General features: G+C 38.0%; 1 protein-coding gene across 2 annotated transcripts in view; it reads left to right on the top strand.

Moving 5' to 3' along the window:
* Nucleotides 1–2792: 2792 nt before the first annotated feature.
* The window catches only part of LOC150079010 (transcription initiation factor TFIID subunit 12-like), a 68350-nt gene continuing 47266 nt past the window's right edge, over nucleotides 2793–23876 (top strand). For both annotated transcript variants that reach the window (XM_090383816.1, XM_090383815.1), the window contains exons 1-2: nucleotides 2793–2933; nucleotides 16347–16565. In XM_090383816.1, the coding sequence (XP_090239942.1) occupies nucleotides 2850–2933; nucleotides 16347–16565 (303 nt within the window). In that variant the 5' untranslated portion in view covers nucleotides 2793–2849. The remainder of the gene's footprint in view (nucleotides 2934–16346; nucleotides 16566–23876) is intronic.

Genomic DNA, 23876 nt, shown 5'->3' with positions numbered 1-23876 from the left:
TCGCACATGGAGTATGAGCAGGTAGGCCCAGAAGCATAACACCTGATGTTGAGGAAAGGGTGTTTAGAAAGAAAAGAACAAAATCCAGGAATTTTGACAAGAAGGGTTGCTCTGCAGGAGTGTGTACTGAGTCATAGCAGCATGTGGCGAATTTTTACATTGCCACTTACTGTACCCCTACCATATCCAGTGTGTACAAGGTCTCAGCAATACAGACTACCCTCCCAGAGTGCTCCCATAGTCAGTAGCAGATCTTAACAGAAAATGTGCATTATCTCAAACGGTTCATTTGCGGCCTGATGTTCACTGGGACTCTTTTGCTTATTTTAGTTTGTACTTTTCACCTTTAAATCATTGGCCAGACCATCACTTTTGAAACACCCTGTATAGAACCGACTGACTTGGTGCCTTAACCATTCAGATTAATATATATATATATATGCTCTTATAAACTCTCTTTACTGATCTGTACAGTATCTCTCCACAGAAATAGGTGCAATTTGGTCATAGTAGCCCTTGCACAAAAAAAAAAAAAAAAAAAACAACCACCTTAACCATTCCTTTACTATAAGAGTAAAATCATTATTTGTTCCAGTGTGTTACCCATTCAAATGTTTATTTGGTTCAGGAAACTCAGTAATCATTCAAGATTACTATCTCTTTCCTGAATAAGGTGGGTATGGCTCATTTTCATTGTTACCTAAACTTGTGACTTGATATGTTGCCCTGCAGGAAAAGGTTCCCCTAGAGATTATCCTCTAATGATTAGTCTTTAATGAAATTGATTAGCCTTTAATGAAATGAAATTTAATATTTACGTTAATAAGCTTAGTAGCTTCCCCACGGACACCTCAATATCTACACAACTTCTAGGACCCAAACACTTTGCTCTTTCAACACCCACCCAAAATAACTGAATAAATGGTGTTAAGTTTAAGACACAAAAAATCAGTAGACACAGGAAAAAACTAGCTGTTAATGTCCTTCAAAATTTCTTGTGAATAGACCCTTCATGTTGCTGCTTCATGAATTTTTGTTTAGTATTTTGATTATAGTAACAAATCAAAGTTTAACCCATGGTCACGAATTAGCTGATGAACTTGTTTTATCTTAGGCAAATTTCACAAGAATTATCATTGCATAATTCACCCTTTACTTGTCTATATTCAAATGTTGTAACCATTTAATGTGAAAATGTATTTTCCTACTCAATTCTTTCTGGACACTATTAAACCCATTCACAGGAAATGTTTAGCATCTTTGCTGTTTATTGTAACCAAGTAAACAGTCTTTCAATATCAAGTCATGAACAGCAGCATTATTTTGTTATGGTTGACGCAGTCATGGGCATTTTAAACCTGGATTCATTCTTTAGTACCTTTCTGACCCTCTTTGAATTCAGCAACCCATTTCCTATGATGGACAGTCATCATATAATGTCTCAGTTGTGTACCCTTGTGGATTCACTCCCAGACAGCCCATTAAAAAAAATAAATTTCCTTACAAATAGCCTTTTTTGTGGAATTAGTGGTGATGTAAAGGTTGCAAGGAAGCCAAAGCCATATCAGTTTCCTTGCTCTTGAAACTCATATGGAGAAGCTTGTTTGTGCTATGGTTGACCAAGGAGATATGCTGTGTGTTAGATTCATGGCATCATCAGGTTACAAAGAAGCTTTATCAAATTAAGCCTGTAATCCATCTTTGACAGTAGTCTATGCAGGGATCATAAAGAGGAATTTGTTCTTGCTCGGATCTGCATAGGACACTGTCATTTGACACTCCTGCTGAGGGCTGTTGGACCCTCCTATGTGCCAGCAATGCGACACCATTTTATCTCTTCAACATATTTTATCCGATTTTACCAGTTTTAAAAATGCTCGTTTTACTGCTTTTATCCATTTACCCATCGTGTGTGTGTGTATGTATGTGTGTATGTGTGTATATATATATATATATATATATATATATATATATATATATATATAAAAAAAAACAGTTAAGAAGCAAAATAAGTAGAAAAAGGAAAATAATAAAATTTATAGTATGTCTAATGTTCCAAAATGCACAGTGCAGCAGTAAAGGAAGCAAAAGGATATATATATAATACATGGTTTGTAGAATAAATCTATTTATTCTGTAGAATGAATAAATCTATTTATTCTACAAACCACACATTATATATACAGTATATATAAACTGATATGAAATGCAATATACAATTTATTTTTACCCAAAAAAAAATTTTTTTTATTTATTGATATGTCTTTATATATATGTACTTTTGACATGGTAACCTTTTTAAAGGTTACCAATTACATTTTTTTTTAATTTTAACTTTTTCGTGGTGCACTATAACCTTGCTGTTTTTGCAACAGAAAAAAATCAAATCCATGCTGTGTTAGGTGACGTACAGATTGACCTGGGTGGAAATTTTACTCCTGTTAGTTTAATCTTTATTCTTATAAAGATTTCTATGCCTTTCTCTTTTAAAAGCAGATATTTTGGAGGCCACTTATTGAAATTTAATAATCTGAGTGTGGTTATTCATCATTTTGCATTTAAAGATTTGCTATTTTACATAAATGGATTTCTAAAAATAAAAAAAAGCTTAGTAAGTTTTTTGCTTACCTTGATAAGAAGTCCAGACTTAGAATACTTAATTCTTGAATAAAAATTCCTTTTAAGGTTAATGATGCTGAATTATTCATATCAGGAAATCTAAATCATATTAATGATATGTATGTAAAGAAAAAAACATCAAATAATTAACTTTGTCTCTTTTGTAGATTTTCCTTCATTTATAAGAAGAATAAGTAACAGTTTCAACTCTTACCGCACATATATTACAGATGGCTTCTAATACTTCAACGACGAATGTACCATTGAATGCAAGCCAGTCGCCTACACCTCAGTTATCTATAATAGGACCTTTAGTAAGATACTTATTCCTGCATTTATTTCAAATAAAACCATGATATTTTTTTAATGGTCTTGAAGAAAGGTAACTTATGATGAAAATCAATTTTGCCTAGAAAATTATGAAATAATTATTGTTTTATTATTGTTACATTATATTCAGTTACTGAAGCTATGAGCCTCAGTAGCTGAGTTGTCAGGAGAAAGAGTGCAGTAGCACATGCTCTTTGAGTCGGCCTGGTTTCAAGCCCCTGACTTCCAAATACAGTCAATCTGCCAATATGCACTGGATGAGTCTGGAAGATTATGGTCCATTTCCCTAATTTTGCTTTCTTTACTTTAATTCAATTTCTTGTTATAATAATTTTATGAATAAGTACTGAATCTAGGGTGGCGCCTCCATAGCCAGGTGGACAGGAGCAGCAGCGCGTAGCACATGCTTCTTGATTAGACCAGGGTTCGAGCCCGTGACTACCAAATACAGTAGATGCGGAAAGGTTAGGGAATGACCACCGCATATCCCCGGAGCAATATGGCCTTAGTTGTTAATGCTCCTAAAAACCAAAATAACAAACTAACAAACAAACCAAGTTTGTGTAGGATCCACCCTCTCCTGGCAATTCTGCCAAGAAGAGGGAGTTCCACACTAATGTTTTAAGCATTATGCTTTTTGCTATCAAAGTTAACTCTATAACTGAACAACTTCCTTCAACCATAAACAGTGCCCTCTTTGTAGATGGGCCCCAAGCGATTCTGTGATCAAGTGACTTTGCTCTGAATTAATGCTCTTTCTTGAAGTAGAAATCATTTCCTTATTTAAAGCATTTATTAACACACAATTAAATAATCCATAGTAAAGAAAGCAACTTTCCTATATTAAGAAGGAAAACAACCTTCTCTTCCCCTTTTATTTTTTGTTATATTTTAATTACTAACCTCCTAGCGCTTGGTCACAGGGTGGCACTGCTCCTGCCTCCACATGGCAGGGTCGGTAACCTGGAAGGGAAAAGCTCTCCCTTCCAGGGCGAAATGGAGCGAACTGACTCCAATACCCAGGAATCCACTGGGTCAACGGACATGAATAGAACTGATCCAAGATGTGAGAAATCTAATTCTTTCGGAGACACCTCTAAGGCAATCAGAAAAGGTGATAGAAATGACTGTCTCCACAAAGAGATTAAAAACTGACGTTAAAGTTTTAATTTCGCCAACATATATTATTATACATTGAAATACTGAGAAAGCGGTAGGGCAATTGTCACCCTTTCTCGTACAAAAGACTCCTGAGAGTTATGTCGGCCCGCCAAAACAAGTTAAAAGACTAAAGTCAGGCGACCCTTTTGGTAGAAATGGCCAATGCTAAGCACTCCGAAAAATTATTACAAATGACAACCTTTGCAGGAATACCAGTAATAGTATCCCCACACAATACATTAAATACTTCAAAAGGTGTCATTACGGAATGGGACCTTCTAAATGTGGCCGAAGAGGAAATTCAAATGGAACTTCAGGAACAAGGAGTCATCAGTGTTAAAAGAATTACAATTAAAAAAGAAGGGATAATCACCCCCACCAGGAATCTGATGCTCACTTTCAACACGCCTAAATCACCCAGATCAGTAAAAGCTGGATATCTACACTGCAATATAAGACCATATATCCCGAATCCTCTCTGTTGTTTCAACCGTCAGAAGTTTGGTCACTCAGACAGTATGTAGAGGAAAATTAACATGTGCAAACTGTGGTTTGCAAGAACATGCCACTTCTACTTGCACAGCTGAAAACCATAAATGTGTAAATTGTTAAGAGGAACATACTGCATATTCAAGGGAGTGTGAAATTTGGAAGAAGGAAAAAATGGAGTTTCATATCAGGAAGCTAAAAAGGTGATTACAATAAATACAGCAAACAAACCGTCTTATGCGCAGATTAGCACAATCAAAAAGGCTCCGGAAATTAAATTACCCAATTCAAAATGTTGTGGCACACAAACGGATGTTACAATCCCCCCAGGAGAATCCATGTCAGAATGGGTTCGTGAGTTTTACAAACCATCTCCATCACAAAAACAAGAAAAGATTATCAATACTCCTTTATCTTTCCCACCAGATAATTCAGAAAATGTAAGAAGAAAAGCAAACAAAGAAAAGGTAGGTAGTACAGGAAAAAAGATTGCAGAACAAATGGATACAAATGCAAGAAACCAAGGAGAGGAACCTGTTCTCGAAATCTTTGCTGAAGAAGAAATGGATACGGGTAGACCATATTTTTCAAAGAAAGACAAAACCAAGGTAGACAAAGTTAAATCAGCCCCAAGGAAGCAATCCGAGGGAACATCTAACCCCAAATGACAGATACAATTATCCAATGGAACTGTCGAGGTTTTTGCTCAAACACTAATGATGTTATAGACCTCATCACCCAGTACCACCCACTAAGTATCTGCCTACAAGAAATCTATTTAAAACCACAGGACAATAGTATAATCAAAAATTATGTCACATATAGAAAGGATCGCATAACGAATGGAACGAGAGGAGGAGTTGCAATATTAGTTAACAGACATGTACCTTCCCAAACACACCATTAGAAACAGCCCGTCTAGCAATAGGCTTCAACATTACCATAGCTTCAATATATCTACCCCCTAATCAAGAATTCCGATTTAAGGATTTCAAAGAGCTGTTCACTCAACTTCCACCTCCATTCTGCATCTTAGGTGACCCAAAAGGACATTACCCACTATTTGGCGATCCCAAAATAGACCAGAAGGGTAAGCAAATAGAAAAATTAGTTGTCAAGAACAACCTAATGATTTTAAATGACGGCACACACACATATTTCCACCTTCCATCAAAAAGCAGTTCTGCAATAGACTTATCAATCTGTTCCCCAACACTGTTCCCTATGACTAAATGAAGTGTGCACAAGACTCCATTGAGCAGTGACCACTACCCCATTATTTTGAAAATCATGAAGAAACGCCATGCCAAGCCAGTAGGCACCCCAGATGGAAAATATATGATGCAGATTGGGAAACATTCAGGTTACTAGCCAAGTTAGACTGCAACATTATTAAACAAGAATCAGTACAAACATCAGTAGCCTATGTTACTGATAGTATGCTTCAAGCTGCAGAAAAGACAATACCTAAAACATCTTCTAACATTAGAATATATCCAAAACCATGGTAGAACAAAGAGTGCCAGGAAGCTAAAAAAGAGAGAAATAGAGCCTGGAACCTCTTTCACAAAAATCCAACAACAGACAATCTGATACAATTCAAGAGAGCTAGAGCTAAAGTCAGGAAAGTGCAAAAAAGCTGCTTGGATGAAATTTACATCCACTATAACTATTTCCACACCAGCTACACTTATCTGGAAAAAGATCAGAAGGATGACAAAACTCTCAATTAAACCCCTCCATTGCTAAATTGGAAGGGACAGTTGGTTACAAATATCTTAGATATAGTCAATGTGCTTGGTGAAAATTTTTCGAATACATCTGCTAATTGTGCATGTCCCACTGCTTTCAAAACGTACAAGAAAGAGGCCGAAAAAATAAAACTAAACTTTTCTAGCAATCAATGTGAACAATACAACTTGCCGCTCACAGTAGCAGAACTAAAACAAACTCTGCTACAGGCGAAACACAGCGCAGTCGGTCCTGAAATCCATTATGCAATGATACAACAATTAGATGAACAGTCTCAATTAGCCCTGTTAGATCTATACAACAAAATATACCTTGGAAATTCTTTCCCAAACAAATGGCACCACACAATAATACTTGCTCTCCCAAAACAGGGAAAAGATCTATCAGACCCACAGAACTATTGTCCCATAGCTTTGACTAGCTGCTTAGGCAAGATCTTAGAGAAAATGGTCAACAATAGACTAACATGGTATCTAGAAAATAATGATCTTCTCAACTGAGAACAATTTGACTTTAGAAAAAATTGCTGTACCTTGGATGTAATTATACAACTGGAAAATCAAGTAAGAAATGCTTTTCTCAGGAAACAACACCAAGTCATTGTTAATTTTGATATCCAAAAGGCATATGATACCACGTGGCGATATGGTATAATTAAAAGGTTACATCAACTTGGCCTTAGAGGACATCTACCCCTCTACATATACAATTTCCTTAAGAATCGGACATTCCAAATTCGAATGAACATTACACTTTCCAATATATTTTATCAAGAAGAAGGGGTCCCTCAAGGATCTGTACTTAGTGCCACACTTTTTGCAGTCCACTTCAGCACAATAATAGAACAAATCCCAACAATATCTTTACAACTGTTTATGCTGATGATTTCAGCATTTCTTATCAAGTGCAGCACATGAGGACAATAGAACGGCAATTGCAAGTAGCCATTAACAGAGTCATAAAATGGACAGAAAGAAATTGATATAGAATATCGGTACAAAAGACTGCATGTATACATTTCTTCAGAAAAAGGAATCTCCATCCTGATCCAGAACTCAGGCTGAAAGAATAGATCATCCCAGTTAAAAATAGTGTCCGTTTCTTAGGATTAGTTTTTGACAAAAAACTATTTCCTAGAGCATATCAGTCAGATAAGAGTCCACTGTTTGAAGAAAATGAACATCTTGAAGGTCCTATCCACTATATCCTGGGGAGCAGACAGAACAATGCTACTATGTTTATATCGCCTTCTCATTCAGTCTAAGCTAGACTATGGTGCCCCAGTCTATGACTCGGCAAGACCTAGTGCCCTGAGATGGCTCGACCCGGTACATCACTGCACACTCCGTTTAGCCCTTGGAGCTTTCTGCACCTCACCCGTGCAGAGTTTGCACGCTGAAGCTCAAGAACCTCCTCTGTAAATCAGAAGACAAAATCAATTACTCTCTTGTGCAGCTAAAATAAAATCCTTACCAGACCACCCTCTACAGAAAACTCTTTTTGCTTCTGAATGGGAACAACATTATCAGCAACAACAAAGAATCAATAAACCTGCGAATGTGAGATTAAAAACCCTTCTTCTCAGTAGAGAGCTTAACCTAGATAACATAATTCCACTGACGAAGCAGCCTACTCCAAGATGGATAATCAGACAACCTTTATGCGACTTCTCCTTCCACATTTGGGGCAAACAAACCCTTTCTCATATAAACCATCAACAGCTGCATGCTGCTTATAAGGCACAATTTTCAGATCATTGCTTTCTATATACAGATGGATCCAAAACTGATTCTCATGTGGGAGCGGCAGTTTACTTTTCTGACATCACATTGGCCCAAAAACTCCCAAAAGACTGTAGCATTTATACTGCAGAACTGCAAGCCATTATGTTAGCACTAAACGAAATCGACCATTCAAGTTTTCAAAACAGCATAATTTTTACTGACTCCCGTAGTTCCATGATGGCAATACAAAATATCAGTGAATAGGCACATTATAGCCATAGATGCTTATGTGCCATTAAGCCTCCATAACAACAACAACAAAATATCAGTTCTAACAAACATCCACTACAACAGCAGATTCAATACAGAATATCAAAACTCCTTGAACAACGTCATAACATTGGATTTTTCTGGATCCCAAGTCATGTTGGAATACATGGTAACGAGCAAGCAGACAGAGCTGCCAAAGAAGCCAACAATAATATTTCTGCATCAGAATATATCCCTTTCTCAGACTACAAACACGTTATTGATCACAGTGGGATACATTACTGGCAGCAGCAATGGCAAGTACTTACCACTAACAAATTGCATCCGATTAAAAGATTACTCCAATCGTGGAAATCCAGCATTCAGAAAAATAGATGCAATGAAGTGATACTTGCTAGGTTAAGAATAGGACACACGTATTTCAGTCACTCATATCTTTTGCAAGGAGAGGATTCCCCCTATCTGTCACACACAACAAACAGTAGAACATGTACTGATTACTTGTCCAGCTTTTGCAGATTACCGCCGAAACTCCTTCAAAGAGCTAAACAAACATCACTCCCTCACTCTCAACACCATACTGGAAGATAGAAAAAATATAGCAGATGTTTTTCAATTCCTCAAGAAAATAAATTATTATAATCAAATATAAAACTAAATATTATCTCTAAAGCAAGCTATAGTCATTCTCTGTCACTCTTGAAAATTATTAGCAGCAATATACGAATTAGAACAAAACCATTATATAAAATCTTACAGGCGCATTTTAGCCGCAATAGCTCTTGCGCCAATAATTTTTAAATCAAATCAAATCGTTTCTACTGGATTCCAAGCCACATTGGGATTGGGGGAAATGAACTAGCAGTTTCTGTGGCCAGGTCACCACAACACTTATTGCCTGTTAGTCCCCTATACAGACTACAGGCAGCTAACACACGCTAAATTACTGTACCAATGGCAACAATCTTGGCATGAGCAAGTCACAAACAAGCTCTATCAGATAAAGCCTGTAATCCGACATTGGCAGTCTAGTCTGCGCAGGAATCGCAGAGAGGAAGTTGTTCTAGCTCGCCTCCACATTGGACACAGTCATCTTACACATGCATTTCTGCTGAGGGCAGATGACTCTCCTATGTGTGATAACTGTGACACCTATTTAAGTATTCGGGCCCCGGATGCCAAGCGTTTTCCGTGGCCAAGCGATTTTCTGAGCTCTATAAAGCGATTCAAAGCGTTCTCCTTTAAAGGAATCACTCTTCTTTTAAGTTCCCCGTTTAGTTTCTCTCAAGTTCTTAAAAAAAGCACTGTAGACTTCATCTTACAAGTTGTAAGTTAAGTCAGGAAAGAAAAGACAACTTTCCTTTTAATTTTATTAGAGTTACTAACCTAACAACCGCTTGGCCACTCGTGGCATTACTCCTGCCTCCCCGTGGCGGGGCCGGTAACCTGAGTGGGAAAGCAAACCCTCAGGGCCAAAAGGAGTACAAAATGGACAAAGAAACCTTTCCCTCACTTGATCAGTTGAGATCACCTACTGATCAAGACCAACCCGATCATGACACTTATCAAAATAAGACAAAAAACAGATCTATGTCAACAAGATCACCCAGCCTTTCTCCTTATTCATTCTGTATCAGACTCTCCTGTTAGCAAATTATCCCCATTTCTAATCCAGAAATGCTTGGAAAATGCTGCAGGACCACCGAAGATGGTAAAGCGATTACAGTCTGGAGATCTGCTGGTAGAGACAATGAAGCCAAAACACTCGGAATTATTATTAAAACTGACTACTTTTGGTGGAATTCCTGTGAAAATAACGCCTCATGCCACTCTGAATACATCAAAAGGAGTTATAGCAGAGTGGGATCTGATTAACATCTCAGAGGATGAAATTGTACAAGAATTGACAGATCAAAAAGTAATACATGTAAAAAGAATATTAATCCGGAAAGATGGAGAATTAAAGCCAACAAGGAACATAATACTGACCTTTAGTACCCCAAACTTACCAACAATGGTTAAAGCAGGGTATCTGAATTGTCGTATACGTCCATATATACCGAATCCCATCAGATGTTACAAATGCCAGAAATATGGACACTCCCAGGTAGCATGCCGTGGCACTATGATTTGCCCAAACTGTGGCTCAACAGAACACACTCAAGCTGATTGTACCGTAACCTCCTTCACCTGTCCCAATTGCAAAGGTAACCATCCGGCATATTCCAAAAATTGTGAAATGTGGAAAGTGGGGAAAGAAATACAAAAATACAAAACAGAAAAGAAAGTAACGTATCAGGAAGCCAAAAAGCACATCATGCAGTTTATGCCAAAACGCACGTATGCACAAGAAATCCAACAAAATCATTCTATTGCTACTCAAACTGACATTGCAGTCCCTCCAAACATTTCTTTTGCAGATTGGGCCAGGTCCGTGCTTAATGCTAAGCCACAACCTGCCAAACACAAGCAACTGGAACAAGGAATTAATACACCAATTTCAGTTCCTCCTAACGTGCCTGAAACTACAAAAAAAGCAGAAAAAACAGTACCTACAGACCATGCTCAGACCAAGAAACAATTCCCTATACATATGGATGTTGACAACAAAACTGACCAAGAAGAAACTATATTAGAACTTCATGCAGAAGAACACATGGATACAGAGAGACCGGTTTTCCCCAAAAAAGACAGAAATAAATCAGATCGTTACAAACAAACTGCTTCAAAAAAACAGACGGATCTAAACACAACTCCTAAAAGCAAGTAATGCAGCACATACTTCAATGGAATTGCAGAGGCATACGAGCCAATATTGATGATATATATGACCTGGTTAATAAGTACAATCCAGTGAGCGTTTGTCTGCAAGAAACAAATTTAACACCACAGGTAACTCTCTCAATTAGAAACTTCACAATGTACAGAAAAGACAGGAATACTGCAAAATCCGCACATGGAGGAGTAGCAATACTAGTTAACTCTAAAATCTCAGTTCGACATATCTCTCTACAGACTGACTTAGAAGCTGTTGCTGTGCGTATTGCGCTTGGAATAACACTAACTCTTGTTTCAATATACCTCCCTCCAAACAGACTTTTCATGCTTAAAGAACTAGAAGATCTTATAGCACAATTGCCAAAACCTTTCTGCCTTTTGGGAGATTTCAATGGGCATCACCCGTTGTGGGGATCTTCAAGCATGGATAAAAGAGGACATATGATAGAGACATTACTGAATCAACAGCAGTTAACCTTGCTAAATACTGGCCATCACACTTATGTCCATCTACCCACAGGCTCCTCTTCAGCAATTGATCTGTCAATCTGTTCTCCTATACTGTTCCCCAGTATGCAGTGGTCAACCTTATATGATCCACACAACAGCGATCATTTTCCAATTATATGTAAAATTCAAACAAAACAATCCCATTCTCCAGATTACAGAGTAAAATGGAAATTCACGAAAGCGAACTGGACAAAATATTCATTCTGTGTTTATTTTGATGATCAATTTATTAGAACACAACCAATAGATAAAGTCACAGAGCACATCACCGCACAAATTTTGGCAGCAGCTTCTGAGGCAATTCCTCAATCCTCTGGAAACCAAAAAAGACATGCAAAACACTGGTGGAATGAGGCCTGTAACAGTGCAAAACGAGAAAGAAATAAAGCTTGGAACCTGTTTCGTAGATTTCCTACAACAGCCAACCTCATTTTATATAAAAAACAGAAGGCAAGGGCACGACAAATCAGGAAACAAGCCAAAAAAGAAGCGTGGATAACATTTGCCAGTACCATCACGAAGGACACCAGCAGTCGGCTAATATGGAAGAAAATCCAACAATTAAATAATAAGTACATTCCCTTTTCTGCTCCAATCTTGATTAAGAATGGATGAGAACTGTCCTCCCCAAAGGAAATATGTGATTTCCTTGGAGAAACCTTCAGTCAAATATCATCAGCTTCTGCGTACGACAATCCTTTCCTGAAAATCAAAACCTTTGCAGAAAAATATAAATTAAATTTCAACACCAACCAATCCCTTCCTTATAATCAACCATTCATCCTAGCTGAACTCCAAGAAGCTCTGAACAGATCAGCAAACAGCTCAGCAGGACCGGACGGAATCTACTATATAATGCTTAAAGAAAACAGACAAGAAGAAGTAATTTTAGCCAGAACCAGAATCGGCCATACTCATTTAACCCATCTGTTTCTTTTGTCAGGAAATGATCCTCCTCAGTGTAACCATTGTCATACACCACTCACAGTCAAACACATACTTCTGGACTGTACCCTATATAATAATGCTCGACTGAAGGCCGCCGTAGCCTAGTGGTCAGGCGCGCGGGTGCATAAGTACACGTGCCTTGAGTGACCGGGGTTCAAGCCCGTGACTACTGAATACGGTGCTGTTTCTTGCATTCTGTCTATCTTGTGAACTCCTCTGACCGTTTGGTCGTCCCGGAGTATAAACGGAAAATTTATTTTATTTAATGTCTTTCAATTCTCTGTCAAATTTAAAGGAACCTTTGTCACTTAGCCATATCATAGGCGAAAAGTCAAATCTTGAAGAATTCTTCTCCTTCCTAAAACGAATAGGATTATATAACCGTATATAACTGCATCTAAATCAACAAACACAGACAGTATGCATCACTTCCATAAGTGCAATATGGCCTAAGTAGCCATTGCACTTTAAACCCAAACAACAACAACAACAACATAATGCTTAAACACCTAAATAAGGCAGCTTTAAGATTATTACTAGTATTCTACAACCGGATATTTCTTGAATGTGTTTATCCTTCCTCATGGCATCATTCTGTAATTCTTGCCTTTCCAAAACCAGGAAAGGATAAATCGCTTCCACAAAACTACCGACCAATTTCCCTAACCAGCTGTTTGAGTAAAACACTAGAAAAAATGATACATAGGAGATTAAAATGGATACTAGAAAGCAAAATGCTACTAAATATCAACCAATATGGCTTCAGACAAAACAGATCCTGTTTGGACCTTATGGTAAGAGCCGAAACTAGCATTCGGAATGCATATGTTAAAAATGAACATCTGGTAATGGTGAGTCTAGATATTGAAAAGGCATTCGATACCACATGGAGGTATGGCATTCTTCGAGAGCTGTATACCCTAGGGTTGAGAGGACAGATACCTCAATTCATCCAGAACTTTCTCAAGTGCAGAACCTTTCAAGTTCGTCACCAGAATGTACTTTCACAATATTTTATTCAAGAAGAAGGGGTGCCTCAAGGGTCCATACTTAGTCCTACCCTCTTCGCAATTAGACTAAATACCATGACACAGAATATCCCCAAAACCGTAGAAATATATATGTATGCCGACGATCTTGCTATATCATGCCATTCACCAACATTAACAGCATAGAGAGACAGTTACAACTTACCATAAATAAGTTAGAGACATGGACTGTACAAAATGGTTATCGCCTGTCAAAACAAAAGACAATTGCAGTTCATTTCTGTAAAAAGCTCAAATTACATCCAGAGCCTGAACTTAAATTAAAAAACCAACCAATCCCTCTTACCAGCAATATCCACTTTTTAGGTTTAATATTAGATACTAAACTCAATTTTGCCATGCACATAACTTATCTCAGAACTCTCTGCATGAGAAAACTCAATATACTCAGAGCCATCTCTGCCATGGCATGGGGTGCAGATAGATGCACTCTCCTACATTTGTATCGTTCGCTCATCAGGTCTCGTCTAGATTATGGTTCAATAGTATACGACTCAGCTAGGAAAACTGTACTTACAAGACTGAATACAATACAGCACAGTGCTCTTCGCACTGCTCTTGGAGCTTTCCGAACATCTCCAGTCCAAAGTCTCTATATAGAAGCATACGAACTACCACTCCACCTCAGAAGGAAAATGTTACTCCTCACCTATGCAGCCAGGATTAAAAGCCTTCCAGATCATCCGAATCAACCGCTGCTTTTCAATCCTGAAAGGGTAACATTCTATAACAATAAACCCACTGAAAATAGACCAACTGGTATTAGACTACAAGATGTGATGCATAGCTGGAATGTTCATTTTGAAAACACACTCAAAGAAACCAAAATATCTGATCCGTCTTGGTCCTCAAACCCACCTCACTGTGATACCTATTTCCAACAATGGGGAAAAAAGTCCATGGAAAGCTGTTACATCAAGCAACTGCACGAAGCACATGCCGCTAGCAATGCGCAGAGCTGCTTAATATATACAGATGGCTCAATCAGATGATGCCGTAGGTGCTGCAGCAGTCTTTCCCACATTTACAGTATCTGATCTCTCCCGGCTGAATGTAGCAGTTATACTGCAGAACTTTATGCAATCCACCTAGCTATATACAATATCAATATCTGTCTCAACACTAATAGTTTAATATATACAGACTCCATGAGTGCGCTTTCCGCAATAAGTAACAATTTCTCAACCCCACATCCCATAATAAAAGAAATCCGGTCTCGTTTAAATCATTTGAGGAATCTGAATCATACCGTAAGTTTCTGTTGGATTCCAGGGCATGCTGGAATCACAGGTAACGAAACAGCAGACCAAGCAGCTAAACACCCAAAGAGCAACGCACCTCCATCTTACCAAGTACCCTATATAGATTTATTAAAACATATCCGACGTGTCTGTAGGGAACAATGGTTAAACATTTGGAAGACACAGACAAACAATAAATTATTTGAAATTAAACAAGAACCACAAATATGGAGCTCGAGCTAGAGGAAAAACAGGCATGAAGAAGTAATACTGGCAAGATTGCGCATAGGGCACACACACCTGACCCACTTGTTCCTGCTCATGGGCGATGACCCTCCTGTATGCATGCATTGTTCATCACAACTTACAGTTCGACATATTCTGTTAGATTGTTCGTATTACTCCCATATCAGAAATACTACCTTCCTTTCCCTAACACAAGTGAAACCTTTATCACTAACCCACCTATTGGGAAACAATGCCAATCTGGATGAGCTTTTCGCTTATCTCAAACAAATTAGACTTTATGAATATATCTAATAACAAATAAGGCAAACTACTGTACCATTCCAAATATCTGAATAGGCACATTTTGGCCTCAGTTGCCCTTGTGCCGAAAAACCTCCACACCAACAACAACAACATTAAGTATTCGTCACATTTTAACCGAGTGTCCACATTTTAGACACAAACGTGATTTTTATTTTACCGCTTTTAGTCATCTGGCTGAGCCTTGTACACTGAGTCAGATTTTATCTGACAATGACAGTGTGTCTGCTGTTTTTAGCTATTTAAAATCAGTAAACGTTTTTACTCATATTTAAATTGTATTGTTATTTCTTTGTTGATATATTTTTACTTTTATAACTTTTATATCTATGTTATATCTTGACATGGTGGCCTAACTAATTAGTCACATTTAACTTTTTATATATGACCTGGATTTGGCGCATTATAGTCTTAGTTGCTAATGCGCCAATAAAATCCAAATCACTGCAAAGTCTAACTTTGCAGGGTGGTAGTGCCCAGTATGTTGGTAACAGTTAATATATAATTTTATAATGAATTTAGCATATAGATAAAAAGCTAATCACATCAAGAAATTTAAAAGGCTTTAATTTTTAGAGTTCAGTTATCAACAATCTGGTATCATGGAATGAGATTGGAATTCAGCTGGATATACCTATATGTTTGGAACTATATGAATTTAATACTAACAAATAAAGTAACTGACTATACTATTCCCTGCCAGATGGTGATCAACTTTTATCAGTTGCAGCTAGCTGCACCAACCACTAATCTCATCTGATCAAGCCATAGCAGCAATATGTGTATAAAAATATTAAAGTGGTGATAACAAAAAAAATTTAAAGTATATATGGAATAAATACTCTGATTTCATAATTATTAATACATACATGAATTGCTTCATTTAAGTGAGTAATAATACATAAACACAAATATATATTTTTCAGAACAAATACAGAGTATTGGGATGCCTTCCTAAACAACTCCTATCTGCTATATCTTCTTCAGCATGTAGTGTGGCTAGTTCTTCAGCAACATGTGGTATTTTTACAGTAACACCAATTAATATAAAAAGTGACTTGAATCAACAGACTGCAGATGATAAACATGATACATCAGGTAAAGAGACAAACCATGATTTGACCAGTCATGTGGAAGATATGGAGGTATCATAATTCTTTATTTATTAAAATGCTAACTTATTTTACTGTTACTGATTTCATAATTGCTAGTATATATTAATAAAGAGGCATAGAACAAAAAAAAAATGTATGAACTATAAATATAGAATTTGTATGCAAAGCATAAATAACCCAATTATTAAAAAATATAAATATACTTTTAGTATAGCAAATGACACAAGGAAGCAAGGTTATATAGCATTGGCCAAAAAAAAAAATGTCTAATTTCTTTCTTAATTTTTTTTTTTCTCAAATTACCCCACTTCCCTAGCACAGGGGTTTGTTCCAACAATCAAATAAATATATATACTATATATTGGCTGAAAGCAAACTTCTACCATCTCTCCTGCAATCATACTTCCTCAATTGAATTTAAACCCTCGTGTGTAGGCTGAGCTAGAGGAACGAAGCCATCAGTATTTACCTTAGTCAAACCATTCAAATCCTTAACACCTCAATCAGATCTTCTCATAAGTGCCTAGTTTCAGAAGGTGCAAATTATAAAAATGAAGTCTTTCTTGGTAAGAGGCCCATTTTGTTCCTCTTGCTCATCTTGTAGCTCTTCTCTGCATCTGTTCTAATGGTTCTCTGTTTATTTCTAAAATGAGGCTTTCAGAGCTGTATGCAGTACTCGAGATGTGGCCTAACCATTGCCTTGTACACTAGAAAAATTACTTCCCTATCCATGCTGGCAAAATCCCTATATATCATTAACAAAGCTCCATTGGCTGCCCTAGCAGCCCATCTACACTGCTCAGAGAACCTCATGTCTGACTGCAAAATTACCTTCCTAGGCCATTTTCATTCTCCACTACTTTGAACCTGGTACCACCCAGTTAGTATATTATTCTAGCATTACTGCTATCCATATGCATTACCTTTATTTGCCAATATTAAACTTGAGTTGCCATATCTCAGCCCTTCTGCCTAATTTTTCTAGATGCTGTTGCAGTAACATACCCTGATCGCTATCATTAACCTGATTGCTATCAATGTTTGCAGATGATACTAATCTGTTTGCAGATTAGTATCATCTGCAAACTTAGATATTAAGCCTGATATCTGCCTTGCTCAGTATTATTAATAAATACTGAAAGCAGTTGAATGTCCACTAATGATGTTAGTCCAAGAAGAGCAGTGCCCATTGGTAACCACTCTATTTTTCTTTCACTCACGCATTCCTTTATCCTTGGGTAACTTGCTACAAGCACTTTTCTGAAATTGAAGTATATGATGTCAAAATTAATTTTTGTATTTAGTTGCTTTGTTAGTGCATCATAATGTTGAGGAGGCTTCCATCCTACAGTGGGTTGATAATGGCTGCAGTTTACTTTTTTTTTTTTTTTTTTTATATTTGATCAGACAACATTGCCCCTTAACAAATCCATGCTGTATAACAGAAGTCAATCTTATATGTCTGTAATAGTTCACTTCATGCTTTGATCCCCATTTGCTAATTAGGGAGACATTCACACCCTTCCAATGCATAGGGACCTCCCCCGAATACAAGGATGCTCTTATAATTAGAGCTAATGGTTTGCTTATATCTTTTATCTTTTGCTACCTCCCCCCCCCCGAGCACACGCTTCTTGATTAGACCGGAGTTCGAGCCCGTCACCACCAAATACGGAGGATGTGGAAAGGTTAGGGAATGACCACTGCATATCCCAGAGCAATATGGCCTTAGTTGCGAATGCTCCTAAAAACCAAATAACAACAGCTACCTCCCCAAATGCAGTGGATTCCGGTTAATCGGGGCAACTGTTTATTTGGGGCAAATCTTAAAAAACAGAAACCAATCGAGAAAATAGCCAGGGTTTACTTCGCTTAATTGGGACAGCATGCCGTTTAATCGGGGCAGGAGACCGCACCACTGGAGATTACCCTACGATTGTCTCCGACGGTACCACGTGGTTCGGTCGAAATTCTGGAGGTCACAACCATAAAACAATTAGCAGTCACCTGTTTATTGGGCTTTTCTGTTAGTGAAACAGACAGTAAACTCTATCTTACTGAATTTGCGATAATACTGACAGCTGGAATTCTGTGGGTTATTATGGTGAAATGTGTTTACACTTCCATGAAATCTTCAATCATAAAAAAAAATTAATTTTCAGATCTTCTCTTCATTCCTATTTTTAAAGCTTTGTAACTCGTTACTCCGTTCTCACTTGCGCTTATCGTATTACTTGTAATTTGTGTGTGCTGTGTTCTTTGTTATTGATTTCTTATTTTTTTACTGTTTTAAATTTTAACCCCCCCCCCACCCACAAATGTCAGTGAACAGAAATGTCAACTAGTTTGTATGCACTTATTACAGTACGTATTAATCATTCCAATTATCACGTATATTCTTCCAATTTTCACGTATTTTTTTTAATTGGTAAGGTAATAAAGGGTAAATTTGTGCTTAATATATCTTTTACTTTTATAGCCTGTGGATAATATTCCTCCTATTTTTGCTAATTAGAATCGCTGTTTAATAGAATTAAAATTCAATTCACAAACGTGATCACAATGACCGGCACTTACTGCACATCGTATAGTGAATGGTACTTTACTATGTTGAGTTTGTCGTAACGTGATTTGATTGTACAGTGAACTAATTATAAAGGGGGGATACATTGTATTTTTAACTATTTACGTGAAACTTCGGATAATTGGGGCAGCCACTTAATCGGGCTAAAATGCACTAGTCCCGAGGTGTCCCAAATAACCAGAATGGACTGTATATATTTTTATATATTCTCTAATTATTAATTTTAATATTTGATCTTAATATATTTTTATTTATATATTAATATATTGTTTTTATCTTAGAGATCCAGTGGCTACTCAGAGATTTGGACATTACATTGGAGAGTGTTGCCTCATCACCAGGGCAACCTCATCCACCCTGGCATGCTCTTGTTCCTCCTTGTGACTTCTCCCTTAACAACAGGAAAGGACAGTACTCAGTCTACTGTCTATTTACAACTCTTTTTCAGCTCTCCAATCTGGACATTCTGGCTTCCTGCCAGTCTGCACAGATGATTCGAAGTCAGAAATGGCTGTGGGATCTGCAGCTGTCTTCCCAAACACTACAATATCTGAACAGCATCTCTCCAGGATGCTGCATATTCACTGCATGCAGTTGAGCTAGTCTTGCACCGTATAAAATCCAGCCACCACCAAAAATGTATTATATATATTGCTCTCTCTCAGCTCATTGCAGGCTTTATCATCAATGAGATTTAATCCTCATAGAATCCTGTCCCACATACACAGAAGCTGCACTTCCTTTCTCAATCTGATTTTGATATCCATTTCTTCTGGATCCATAGCCATATTGGTATCTTGGGAAATGATTTGGCAGACAATGCATCCAAATCAGTGACCTTTTTTAACTCTTGCCTGCTAGTCCCCTGTACAGACTACAGGCAATTAATACGTAAGAAACTGATTTCCCAATGGTAATACTCATGGCATGGACAGGCTGCAAACAAGTTATATGAGATTAAATCTGCAATTGAACATCGACAGTCTAGCCTGCACAGGAACCGTTAAGAGGAAGTTGTTCTCTCTCAGCCGTGCATAGGACATTGTCACTTGACGCAACTATTTGCTGAGGGCAGATGATCGTCCCATGTGTGTAGAAACTGTGACACCATTTTAACACTCGGCCCTCGGTGCCAAGCGTTCCGTGGCCAAGCGATCTCAGTGCTTTTTTTTTTCAAGCGAATTATCTAAAGAGCTTTTGCCAATACATATTCTGTTTTTTTCTGAATACCGTTTTCTTCATTTCATTTTATATTTCAGTAGCTCTTTTGCTCTACAAGTAGTAGGCAAAGGCCCAGAAAGGAAAGACACCTTTCTGTTTCTTTTTCCTTTATTACTAACACAACTAATAGCCACTTGGTCACCTCGTGGCACTGCTCCTGCCTCCCCGTGGCGCGGCCGGTAACCTGGGTGGTAAAGACAAACCCCCAGGGCCAAAAGGAGCCGACATGGATATAAGTAACTATCCACTGTTAGAGCCCTCTAGCTCGAGATCAGAAATTCCTGACGACGACCATGACTCCAATCGTCCGAAGTGACTAAGGACGGAAAATCAGAATAATGACGTGCCAGCATTTCTTATAATGCACTCATTATCCACACAACCTGTTGCCAAACTATCGCCTTTTCTTATACAGAAATGTTTAGAATCGGTTTGTGGATCTCCTAAAATGGTTAAGCGTCTCCAATCTGGAGACCTAATTGAAACTTCTAAGACAACTCACTCAGAGAAGCTGTTAAAATTAACATCATTTAACAGTATTCCAGTGTCAGTTACACTGCATAACACTCTTAACACCTCTAGAGGCATTATCAGCGAATGGGACTTGCTATCCGTGTCAGAAGAAGAGATAATACAAGAACTCGGGGAACAAAAAGTGACTCGTGTGCGGAGAATAATGACCAAAAAAGATGGCAACCTACTACCAACCAGGTCCGTCATTTTGACATTTAGTACTCAGACTCTTCCATCTTCTGTTAAAGCAGGTTATTTAAACTGCAAGATTCGGCCCTACATCCCAAATCCCATTCGCTACTTTAAGTGCCAGAAGTATGGTCATTCTCAGACAGCATGCAGAGGCGATGCTGTGTGTCCTATTTGTGGCTCTAAGGAGCATTCCCAAGGAGACTGTACAGCTGCCACTCCTTGTTGCCCTAACTGTAAAGGAAGCCATCCTGCCTTCTCTAAAGCTTGTGACCTTTGGAAAACAGGCAAACAAATCCAGAAATATAAGGTGGAGCATAAAGTCACATATCCTGAAGCAAGGAAGCAAATTCTGTTAACCATGCCTAGCTGATCATACGCATCGGTCACTAAAAACAGCCGGTCAATTTCAACTCAGACAGATGTCTCCATAGAACCAAACATTTCATTTGCCACCTGGGCAAAAACTATGCTAACGTGCAATAAAAAATCTACAGTTAATGAAACCAGCAACACACCAATCAGTATCCCAACTGATGCCATCTCAACCTTGCCCGAAAGAACAAAATCTGTTAGTGTTGAAAATCAAAAGACAATGAAACCACGCTATAGCAACATGGAAATGGAGGTTCAGTCAGAGGACGAAGACACAGTACTAGAATTACATGCCAATGATACCATGGACACAGGACGCCCAAACATTTCCCAGAAATGAAAAATCAAAACTAAGCAGGCAGAAACCTCAGAAAAAACAGTCAGATCAATCTTCGTCAAATAAACCCAAGCAATGAACAAATTCCTACAATGGAACTGAAGAGGACTACGCAGTAATATAGATGACCTGAATGATTTACTCATACAAACTAACGCATTAGGAGTATGCTTACAGGAAACATTTTTATCACCAAAAGTTTCACTCAAATTCAAAAACTATACTATGTTTAGGCGAGACAGGGATTCTGACTCTTCTTCCCGTGGAGGGGTAGGTATTCCTGTCAAAACTACCATACCATCAAGACATCTCCAACTAGAAACCTCCCTAGAAGTTGTAGCAGTTCGGATAGCAATGGGAATATCATTAACCCTTGCATCTGTTTATATACCACCTAATTATCCTTGCTCCCAGACTGAACTTGACAACCTTTTAACACAACTGCCACCTCCTGTCTGTTTACTCGGTGATTTCAATGGTCACCATCCATTGTGGGGATCCTCCACTATGGATAAAAGAGGCCAATTAATTGAAACATTCCTAGATAACCATAATCTGACTGTATTAAACACTGGCTCTCCAACTTATGTTCAACTACCTACAGGTACAACATCTGCCATAGACTTATTTATCTGTTCAGCATCTCTTTTTCCAAGTATGGAATGGTTGGTGTTGAATGATCCATTCCACTGCGACCATTTTCCCATCATCAGCTCAATTCAAACACAGGTCGTATCATGCCCCAAAGCCCGTATATCTTGGAATTTCCACAAAGCAGACTGGAAAAACTACTGTACTTGTGTCGTACTAAACAAACAGTATGTACAACAAGAACATATTGATGACGTAACCGAACACATTACCAGCCATATATTATCAGCAGCCGAAATTTCTGTTCCAAAATCCAACCAGAGCAAGTGGGTACACCAAAACCAATGGTGGAATCAAGATTGTACCATAGCGAAAGTAGGTAAAAACCGTGCTTGGAACCAATTTCGCAAATTCCCCACTACCGCCAACCTAATAGTTTTCAAAAAACTGAGAGCCAAAGCAAGACAAATTAGGAAAAAAGCAAAACATGACTCCTGGATTAAGTTCGCCTCAACTATTAACAAAAATACTGACACTCGGATTATCTGGAAAAAAAAATACAAGCTCTCAATGGAAAATTTCTACTGTTACAGTCTCCAATAATACAGTGGAATGGGCAGGACCTATCTTCTCCTACTGACATCGCAAATGCTTTAGCAGAGTCTTTCTATAATACTTCCGCCTCAACCACTTACGTGACTGCTTTTCAGAGAATTAAAACTAATGAAGAACGTAAAAAATTGAATTTTTCAACTAATCTCCCACTTCCATATAACCAGCCCTTTACTATGGCTGAACTCAAAGAATCCTTGAGTAAATCTCCAAATAGTGCAGCAGGACCAGACGGCATTCACTACAGAATGCTTAAACATCTGTGTGAAGCAGATCTGTACACACTATTGCTATTTTATAACAGGATCTTCTCAGAAAACACATCCTGTCTCATGGCGTCATTCCTATGTTTGTGCAATACCAAAACCGGGAAAAGATACCTCTCTAGTTCAAAATTACAGACCAATATCATTGACAAGCTGTTTGGGCAAGATCTTCAAAAGGATGGTGCATAAGAGGCTCACCTGGATTCTAGACTCCCAAAATCTGCTTTCTGATCACCAATATGGCGTCCGCAAAAACAGGTCCACCCTAGATTTACTTGTCAAAATTGAATCCAACATACGTAACGCCTTCATCAGGAGACAACATTTAGTTATGGTTAACCTGGATATTCAGAAAGCATTTGACACCACATGGCGTCATGGTATTATCACAGATATGCATATGCATCAGTTAGGGTTGAGAGGCTATCTCCCTCAAATTATTCAGAACTTTTTAAAGTTACGTACTTTTCAAGTCAGATATCAAAACTGCCTATCACCATCTCATATTCAAGAAGAGGGTGTCCCACAGGGTTCCATACTGAGTCCAACCCTATTCGCAATTAGGGTCAACAATATAGGGTCCCTTACATCTTCGGAGGAAAACATTGCTTTTAATATATGCCGCAAAAATCCGCAGTCTTCCCTCCCACCCG

This window comes from Mastigoproctus giganteus, chromosome 10 (genome assembly GCF_048544385.1).
Source record: "Mastigoproctus giganteus isolate SK-2022 chromosome 10, ASM4854438v1, whole genome shotgun sequence".
In the NCBI taxonomy this organism is placed as follows: Eukaryota; Metazoa; Arthropoda; class Arachnida; order Uropygi; family Thelyphonidae; genus Mastigoproctus; species Mastigoproctus giganteus.
The sequence above is the reverse complement of the archived record's forward strand: the minus strand, read 5'-3'. Positions and strand labels throughout refer to the sequence as shown.